This window comes from Mercenaria mercenaria, chromosome 12 (assembly GCF_021730395.1).
Source record: "Mercenaria mercenaria strain notata chromosome 12, MADL_Memer_1, whole genome shotgun sequence".
Taxonomy (NCBI): Eukaryota; Metazoa; Mollusca; class Bivalvia; order Venerida; family Veneridae; genus Mercenaria; species Mercenaria mercenaria.
Window position 1 is genome coordinate 74,568,480 of NC_069372.1, and position 10,073 is coordinate 74,578,552.

Genomic DNA, 10,073 nt, shown 5'->3' on the forward strand with positions numbered 1-10,073 from the left:
ACTGTTCCTTTTGGCATCAGTTTCAATAGATGAGGGAAGGGCTTATCAGTTCAATATGAGCCTTCCAGACAGCGCAGAACCTGAAGTCGATGCTTGCATTGAAAGATCTAGGGTAAGAGTTTCTATTAAAAAGAATTCCATTTTAGAAAACGATATCAGATGAATCTGATTTTGATTGTATGTATTAAACAAAAGTGGGCAATTGTATTTGTATTGTACAAACTCTCTTATTGGCAATTTTAGTTATTAAAAAGTTTTAAAAGTTTGCTTCAATGGAATATGCTTGTTTTTGTATGATAAAGAAATGTATCAAAGAAAAAATGTTTTCAAAGATAAAACTTTCGATAATAGCCGGCTCTTTCCAGCGCTTTATGTTTGTTTTGCATGTAATAAGTGTAACATAAAATTCCTTTTTTTTCAATTTTATCTCGATCTCGTGGCAACTATTGAAATTTCTTGCATATCAACACCAATGTGTGCCATGGTGTCATTTCATTTACTTTTTGTTTAATCAAAACTGTACAGTGGCACAAAATATTCCTACATTTCTACAATATACAGCCGAATGAACTGTTATAAGACATGATAATCAAGACAGGAGTGAATTAATTAACTCGAACAAGTATTCGTTTGGTTTCTTAATTTAATCATTTTTCAGTAAAAATCAGTTTTTACATTCTTATGCAGATATTCCGATTTACAATACACTACTATTTTGTGTATTTGCGACTTCTTAAAAATGGTAAAAGTTCGTAAACTGTATAAAATGATTGCATTATTCGATTTTATTGAAACTATAGAACGTCATAAAACATATCTGTCTAAATTTGTAAAAAACTTGAAAAATGTGAATCAACATTAATGAAAATTATTGTCAAAAAATCAAGGGAGAATTAGAAAAGTCAATTCTTATATTACTACACAGCAACATCCAAATTATTAATACTTAGTGTTTCCATGGTACATCACACTTCTAATCAAATCAGAAGACAGCCTCAATGTAACACAGTAACGCTTATTGCAAATGAAGAATGACTTTAAGTTGCATAAGCCGCTTTATGTATGACTCGTATGTCAGATTTCTGAGAAACTTTAGAAAGAAAAATCCTTGAAACCACGTCTTTTTCTACTCTTGATGGATTTTCATTTATTTCGTAAGAAGTATTCTTGCATGGAATTTTATCCGGTGTGTTCAAATGGTTCCACTTCTGTTCAGCGCCCACTGGGACCGCTTGATCTAACACAAAAGTAGAAAATGTTCTTGGTCAGAAGCGTCTACTAATCGACTTCTCTTTTGTTTGTTGAAATGCTCCATTTAATTTATAGGGACCGCACGAATTTAAACTATTATCCATTTCAGAATACAGTGGTCATTCCTTGGCAGGGTGAACTTGCATGTGTGCATGATTATTTTACACAGCTTGGACCTAACAATTTAACAGACAAAGATTGGGATATCTTTAGAAGAACATCGAAAAATGGGTATTGTGTTTTCAAGTTTACATGAATTTACAAGTTGCCGTAGTCCAAGTTAACGGTCCAAAACATGAAAAGTATAAAAATATTATCAATCAGATTTTAGCAATTCTAACATATCCGTTCGTCAAACATATGTCGTAGATTACACATTCATTTCATAATCTTAGTTACTGGGTAAAGTATTTCTGACTTGAAGAGTGTAAATACATTTTTACTAATGCGTCTTGTTATGTACTGGAAACATAAGTCTATAAATGGATTGAAAATTAACATTATTCTGGTATATACTACATAATAATTTCAGCTAAACTTTTTACAAACAAATATAAAATAATTTTAATCACCTATACCTTCTATGGAATATTTACAAATTCTGTTCCCTATCACTCTAATTCTAACGTCCTGTAACAGTTTCTGCTTCTAGTAGAAGCATAAACAGATATGTACACCCAAGAATTTTACAAATCAAAGTACAGTTCATTGGATTTTTGTTTTGTTTTAATAATGATACAATTTAAGTTTCTGCTATTTCTAATACAGGAAAACAAGTCTTTAAGATATTTCTCTTTCAGACATTCAACAAACCGGGCCACAAACAAATGTTTATTTTTTTCTGACTGTGAAAGCAAAGCGATGTCTGTATAACATAATATCTTTAACACCACTAACCTCGCAACCTAAAATCATCTTGTTTATTTATATCCTCCCAAGACAAATAAAAGTTCCGGTTACCAATAGCTCAGACACAAACAAAATCTGTGTCAAAATATATTTTTGCCAAAACACCACAGTAACGCGTTAAGTATTGAAACAACTTTATATTTTCCTGTAGTATATGTACATACTGTTTCAAGAAAATGTAATGAAAAATAACCTATCGACATACAATTTTAACAATAGAATTTGTTACGTATTTTTTTCATTCAGGTGCAAGAAATACTCATCACAAACTAGATTATGTATTTTGTTGCTTTTGTAGAGCAACAACAGTATCAGAATATGTCATACATAGCTTGGTCAAAGTTTGGCGTAACCGTATTCCGTTAACCTCCCTTTCATTAAAAATCATGTAAAATGCATCCATAAACAGGGAAACATGGATCTGATTCGTTAAACAATCCTTCTCAAGCATATAGGGGTTAGAAAATAATCTACATATAAAGCAGTTTTGCATTTAACTGTGACCTTTTACATTTTCATACAATGCTTATATAAGCCCGAACAATTTGCCCTTTAAACAATATTCTCTAAGAACAACACACCTTTTGTGGCTTATTTACAGTGTCAACGGCCTTTTGCAGAGTAATCAAAAGCAGCGTGCAGCTTGCCAATAGTTTTAGATATAGCATTGTCAGTTACTGTATTTAAAATACGCAGTCAACGGTCGAACATTAGGTTAGAAACTAGCCTGAGCTCCTGTTATTTTACTGCTATATTCCGAAGCATTTCTTTTCTCTTAGATTTTAACTTTGAATAATCCTTATCGTACAGAAAGTGAACTTTTTCACTAGATCGCCTTTTTCTTATTGTAAAGTTATTACACGCTGTCAATATCTTTTTACACTGTTACTAACTGCATTTTGGTAATTCTACCATAAAGTAAGACTCTTATACTCCTTATTTCATATGATATCGTATACATTTTAATATGTGCGAAGATGGAACATTATTGAAGTGCACTTAAGCACTTTATTACACAACTATTATGGACTCCATGATCCCAAAGGACCAGGAAATATAACAACATTGATTGCAAATACGGGGAGACATTTTAAAGCCGCCACTGGGTACTTAGTTGTGACGGTTAATAAAATCTTTAAGTCTGTTCATGAGAGGTAATGAAATGTGCAAAGGGAGCACTGGTCTAGTGGATAAGGTGTCGGCCGCTCAACAAGGGGTCGTGGGATCAAGCCCCACTGGGGTCACGACCATGACTTCTCATATGACACCAGTACTAGTTTTCCCAGGAAGGGGACTCGAGAGTGGTTACAATAAGCTTGAAGCTTTCATCACAATCAAGCTTAAACAAATCAGTATAAACTAAATTTGCAAGACCTCTCACGCTCCCTAGCACCGGCTTAAGCGGAACTCTATCAAACAACTATTGAATGGACTCCATCATCCTAAAAAAACAAAATATATAGCAGGAAATACAGAAAATCCTGCATTTATTGAAGGCCCAGCTATGGTTCTTCTTAAAAGTCCGTAACTTCCTAAATTAAAAACAAATCCTTTCTTTTAATCATACCACGTCAACAAATGTTCTATAACTTGTGTTAAGATTTTGCTTTCTGTTCATTAAGGATGTTTCGTTGTGAGGCTTGTGTCAATCTTTAAAGCCTATATGCAAAATTGTAAAGATACACAAGCCGAAGTCGGCTCTCTTCTTATACATGTCAATTTCTGTAGCAGGTTTAAATTCGCACGGTTGTACTTACCGGATATGTGAATACAATATGTTTACTTTAGTACTCAGTGAGATGTTTTGCCTATTTTAACAGTACATCAATCACGAGGACCTGCGTGACTGAATTGTTAAGGATTACTTGACCCTTACTGACTCACTGGGGTTGTAGAATTCTTTCATATCGACGGTTCTAACCAGGTGCCCGCATGTACGATAAAATGCCTACCACTAAAAGCTTGAAAGCCGCCATAAATCTGTAATTGTGACGGTGTTACCTTACACAACAATATCAGAGATAATCAGTCACAATAACTTTTCAGTGTTTTCATAAACTGCCGACTTTCTTAATGAATACATTTTAGCACTTAACACCGAATATTTTTACTTTTTATGTTGTCAGAAGAGTTTGATTTCCAGTATCAAGGAATCATTTGGTATTTTCGTAATTACCTCTGACACAGTAAGTACCACGATACCATTGAAACTTATTTCATCTGAACATGGCCAGGCTTCAACACGAATCCTTGCTCTGTAGGTACATCCTAGTGATGATTATGCATCTAATTTAAGATTTGGACATCATCCACCACCAACTGGCGTCAGTATTCGGCGAGAAATTCGAACATTATCAAAGGAAGAATGGCATAATGTAACAGATGTCTTCAGACAGCTTTTTGAGGTAAGATGTAGACATTCTTTACCAACGTTGAATAACTATACTTTAGATATGGTGTTTGTCGGTAAAGGTAAATTTTATTTACCGTCGCTTTGTGAAACAATGAACATGAGCTCTCTAGAGCTTTTGAGCGGCCCTATTTTAAGAACAGTTAAAACCAATTTTACCTTACCCCCAGCAATTTGCTGGTACCCACTTACAGCTGGGTCAACTTAGGCAATCGTGATAAAGTGCCTTGCCCAGGGACACACCGCAATGGGAGTAGCAAGGAATCGAATCCGAGCCTTCACCTCGACAGAAAAGCGTCTTAGCCCTCTCGACAAGTGCGTCCACTAATAGTAAAAACATTGAAACGAAATTATGATGCAGCCGAATTTTCTTCTTATGACGTCAAACAAATTGACATAATGACCAATTTTGCTGGTTGGGGGGACATAAATTTTGTCAAGTTTTAATTTAGCGATACGTAACATTTAATCACTTTGAAAGCTAATCGGAGTGTTCATTTATTACACATACGGTAATCCTGTTGTAAAAGATCATACTACAACACAAGCATGTACACTGGGTTTTGAAGTTGGTATCTTAAATGTCCTCGTTTTAGGCAGGTACACTCCAGGCATTTGGGCGCTTACACGGACAAGCAAAATTGAGGGCTCACAAAGGTGCCGCATTTCTACCTTGGCACAGAGTTTTCGTTACGCAGTAAGTATTGGTCAAACATAACTATACATACTTTGCTTTGTTGATGAATGTCTTAAAACGATCATTTCTTTCTGTTTATGTTACAAATATACTTGCATGAACTTAGCCAGAGCAGCCAGAGTAGCGAGAGTAGCCAGGGTTAGGGTTAGGGTTGGTTTCTGGCTACTCTGGTTATTCTGGCTAAATTTACTTGTTTAACATAGTATATACATTCTGTACTTATCAACATACAAATTATCAACGTTTTGAAACTGCAAATCATGCATCGTAGTGTGAGTTTGAATTTATATACGATACAAACTACACTAAACAATACGAAATGCACAATTTATATCGCTTATATTCAGAATTTTCAAACTTTCATCCGGCAACATTATCTCAAATTAAACTGAGTATGTCAATGTGATTTCGAATATTTGTTTATTCTCAAATCCAGTACATTTCTAATTTTTATAATACTATAACAATTGTTTGTTGATAAAGAAAGATATTTAGCATGTTTTGAGACGTTGTTACAGAATGCATGCTTCCGAATGTGTATGCTAATCAATAAGGTGTAATTATTGTGAAGAAAAATGAAATTCTAACTTCGAACATTTCTCTCTCGTTTTATTATATACCAGCACTTTCTTAACGTGATTAAAGCCGATAGTCTAACCATAGCCATATTGTTGTACTAAATAGAAATTTGATAAGTTTAAGAATCACAATGACCTTATTTCTATACATTTTAAGTTTCGAGCAAGAAATGCGGAGTATAAACCCTAGTGTTTCCTTACCATATTGGGATTATACAATTGATCACGACATTCCGCAACCTTTTGAGTCCGTCCTATGGACACCTTGTTATTTTGGAGAGAATAACGACACTGTACAGTCGGGCCCGTTCAGTTTTTTCTACGGGGCACATGGAGCTGTAATTTCAAGAGATCTGGCGAAAACTATCAACGACACCAGGCTCATTAGCAAAAGAGATATAGAACTGTTAAAAGACTTCTGCGATTTTAATGTAGGTTTTTACGTTTCTATTATTTTGTTTAAAACCAATGTCTATGATGAGCATATATTGAGCAATAGTTTGACGTTTAACGTGGTAGAATAAAATTATTATCATTTAGTTGTGCATAAAACTGTTTTTGTTTCATGTATATAAGACTGAACCTGCATTCATAATGTTTCTGTGTATATTTGTAGTGGCTTACTGTAAAACCATTGTAACTGAGTGTTTAATGAATTGTGCTTTCAGCTAAAGTTTCTGTAACCTTATTGCATTCATGTTTCATCAATTGTACATCTTTCTTTAAAGCGGCTTATAGGTCCATTGAGTCTGTCGATCACCTGAACAATATTATACAAAATTATTCATTTATGTGGTAAGGAAATTTATAAACAAAGATCACCATTATAGAGATTATCTCATCTTATACTACCTGTATAGGTTGTTCAGAACTAATTTCAGGATATAACCACCAGTGCTGTCGAGTCTAAAGACAGTCATGTTTTAGAACACAATTTAGAAAGTCTTCACGATAGTGTCCATGATTATATAGGAGGAGACATGGGTGTTGTAGAAAACTCTGCATACGATCCAGTATTCTGGTTTCATCATGCCTTTATCGATTATATATGGGAATCATTCAGAGAACATCAAATTGAAAAGTAATTGAAATTTTGTACTAAATCATTATAAAATTAAAAAGAATACTAGTAGAAAAGAGAAGACAAAAAAAGACACACTAACGTTCCTTAACTATTTGCAGCATAAACAGCATGAACTAGTAACATACTAAAATGTTTACTCTGTGACACCAGGAAACGACTTTTGAGCATATGACACAATTGCTTAAAGGTCCATTACTAAGGGAAAGTGAGCTGGCAATTTTTTTCATAGCCAGTGCATAGACTTCTGCAAGACACTAAATAATGAAGATTGGCAGGTCAAAATTTACAGAAGGTCTTTGGAACTCAAAGAAATGTATGTGTATTATGTTGAAATTTCAATGAATCGACAGAATGACCCCCAGGTCTTTTTAACTTTCTTCATACTTGATAGAAAAGTAATTGTACATATACTGCGATTTATTTCGAATTTCTACATACCAACTTTCATTTTCCAATAAAATGAAATAGTTTCTGTGCTTTTTAAAAGAAAGATGCAGTTACATTGATATAGAGTCCAATTATAGATCACTGAATGACATAGGAAGACGTTTTGTAAAACTGCAAGGTCCTGAGGATGCCATGTTTGGTTACGGACACCTGAAGAACATTGATGGACTTTGGTTGAATTGGACAAAACAGTTTTATATTTATGAACCGCAACCCTCATGTGGCAGCACTTGCAGCGGGAAATATTTATATTGTGAAGATGGAAACCGATGTTTAACCAGCACAAAAGAGAAATGTATAGGTACAGAGTCAAATCCAGTTCGGGTTTTGCGTGAAGTCAAGGACGTTGACTCGCTAATACCGAAACTCCCTTGTGAAGCAGGAACAGAACTAAAAGGCCTTATAGGAGACGGCAGAACAAGGGATACATCTAAAGCTGAATGTGAGCGCATTTTAAAGAAACAGGAAAACGGTAAGAACAGAATAGTTATTTACAAATTTAACTATTGTATATTGTAAGGTCTGCTCTTTGCTGACGACGCTGACGTAGCTTCTCAATAAAACGGAGTGCTACAAATGCTAATGAATAGATTCCAGAAGATCTTTTTTTACTCTTTATCGGTCAAAATAAAAGCCAAACTTTTCAGTCAAAGCAAAACAAATTCCCAGAATCACAATCAACAAAGAGGAACTGGAAGTACTCTCCTACTCCATTATCGAGGCTCTACCAACTCCAATACTCATTCAAACGAACAAAAGAATCGACAAAACATCCACAACCATCTCACAGCTCACCAAAATAGTCTGGAAAATCAAAGATCTGACAACAGCGAAACAATTGAAGCTCTGCAAAGCCTTTGTATTGAGTACCCTACCTTTAGGCATTCAGTCCTGGACAACGCATTCAGCAATAAAACTCATGGTGTTTCATCTTCGTTGTCTGCACAGAGAACTAGGTATCACTTGGAAAGACAAGGTGACATACACTTGATGGCCTCAAAAGAGAGGGACTTCCTTGTATAACGCTGGCTCGGTCACGTTCACAGAATGGATGGTGGACGCATACCAAAGTATCTGCTATATAAGGGGAACATGCCACCAGAGCAAGGTGTAAGTGGCGGTCACGCCTTCGGTTCAGTGACATCTAAAAGAGAGACCTAAAAGCATGCGGCATAGACACAGAGTGCTGGGGGTCAATAGCAGGCAATAAGAAGAGCTCTCTGGATCTCTCTGGACACAACAGATGATTAAGGGATTGAAGGCAGCAGAGGAAGTCATCCGAGAGACGCGAGTGATAAAAAAGGGTTCAGATGCAAAGTCAACCAGCAATGGGATGTCTTCAAACACCAGCAACACGGAGCATCAGCACATGTATGTCAGGGATGTAACAGGGCATTATGTATAGCCCTTTACAGTCATGCCAGAAGATGGTCATTCACTTCGAAACAGGGCACAACCATACCCGAGGTCGACTGATGGATGCCAATGCACATGTTTTGTATTTACGTCCTCCGTATAATCATTCTTCTCATCTAAACAAACGTATGTCGTTAACACTGGAGGGACTCAAAATAGATATAAAACGCAGATGGAACATCTGGAGTTTTCGTTTCTTGGGCTGCATGTTTCATCATCTAATATTGTAGAAAAATCTCATCAGATAGTTTTGATTTATTCATTGTTGAAAATACAATTTGATAACTAAACCTGTTTTAGTGTGATATTTACAATACTTGAATCGCATATTCTTAATTGTGAAATAAGTTGAATTTAGAAGTAAAGTCTAACATGTTTATAAGATAACCGGCTGTTTTAAACTGAGTACTGATAGAATGAACTGAGTAACAGGTGTGTATAGTATGTCAGAAAGGTAACATTAATCAGAATACATTCTATGTGATAACTTTTGTTATTCTTGTTTCATATTTCAAAGTAGAGGACGTTGATCATGTCGTCATCAATGAATATAGAAGCAGCAACGATGGTGGGAAAAACTTTGGATTTGTCGTGCTTGGAGCAGTTTTGATGTTGCCGGTAGTTATTGGCACATACTGTTACCTCAGACGTAAACATCATTTTTAAAGGAGAACCATAACTGTAAATGCAACTGCATTATTGTACAATTAATATAGCATTTTGCAAAATTGAAATATGTGCTTCAAACGTATTTGTCTAACAACATTATATCTTTCATTGTATTGCAAACAGTTATACTATACTAATCTAAACAAGTTGATTTCTTTTATTAAAGTCTGTAAATCAACCAAATATAGTTATTTGAATTGTCTATACTATGTATATTTATCATATCTCTGCAAATTTCTCACTAATTTGACTTGAATAATATATCATATTCCCCTGTGATTAAATATCTTATGCACAAAATCGTTATTTGGCTCTGCGCATGGGATGTTATTTTTAATACCTCCCGTTGGGTGATATGATACTTTCGAATTGAGTTAAAGATTGCAACGATCAAAGTTACCGGATTTTTTTTCTAGTGTTCAATCGTGTTGAAAATTTCGAAAACCTTTTTTTATTGAAGTTTGAATCGAAATATATCATTCTCGGATGGGAAATGATCTAACTAAGAAAATGAGTGCTTACACATATATATGTATCGCTCAGAAATAAGAAAGTTTTTATTTGTTTCTATTGTTGCTTTTGACATTGACACATGGCTGAAATACGTGGATA

General features: G+C 34.9%; 1 protein-coding gene across 1 annotated transcript; it reads left to right on the forward strand.

The window, feature by feature from the left end:
- Nucleotides 1-1,365: 1,365 nt before the first annotated feature.
- Nucleotides 1,366-9,644, forward strand: LOC123535461 (putative tyrosinase-like protein tyr-3). The gene is made up of 7 exons (XM_045318147.2): nucleotides 1,366-1,482; nucleotides 4,457-4,565; nucleotides 5,167-5,267; nucleotides 6,003-6,276; nucleotides 6,727-6,926; nucleotides 7,454-7,848; nucleotides 9,310-9,644. The coding sequence occupies exons 4-7, from the start codon at nucleotides 6,016-6,018 to the stop codon at nucleotides 9,456-9,458; spliced, it is 1,005 nt and encodes a 334-aa protein (XP_045174082.2). The 5' UTR covers nucleotides 1,366-1,482; nucleotides 4,457-4,565; nucleotides 5,167-5,267; nucleotides 6,003-6,015; the 3' UTR covers nucleotides 9,459-9,644.
- Nucleotides 9,645-10,073: the final 429 nt, after the last annotated feature.

Bases quoted from the DNA above. Each gene is read 5' to 3' on its own strand.
- LOC123535461 (XM_045318147.2), top strand. From the start codon at position 6,016: ATGCGGAGTATAAACCCTAGTGTTTCCTTACCATATTGGGATTATACA. The intron at 6,927-7,453 runs GTAATTGAAATT...GTCCAATTATAG, and splicing joins AGAGAACATCAAATTGAAAA to ATCACTGAATGACATAGGAA. The intron at 7,849-9,309 runs GTAAGAACAGAA...CATATTTCAAAG, and splicing joins TTTAAAGAAACAGGAAAACG to TAGAGGACGTTGATCATGTC.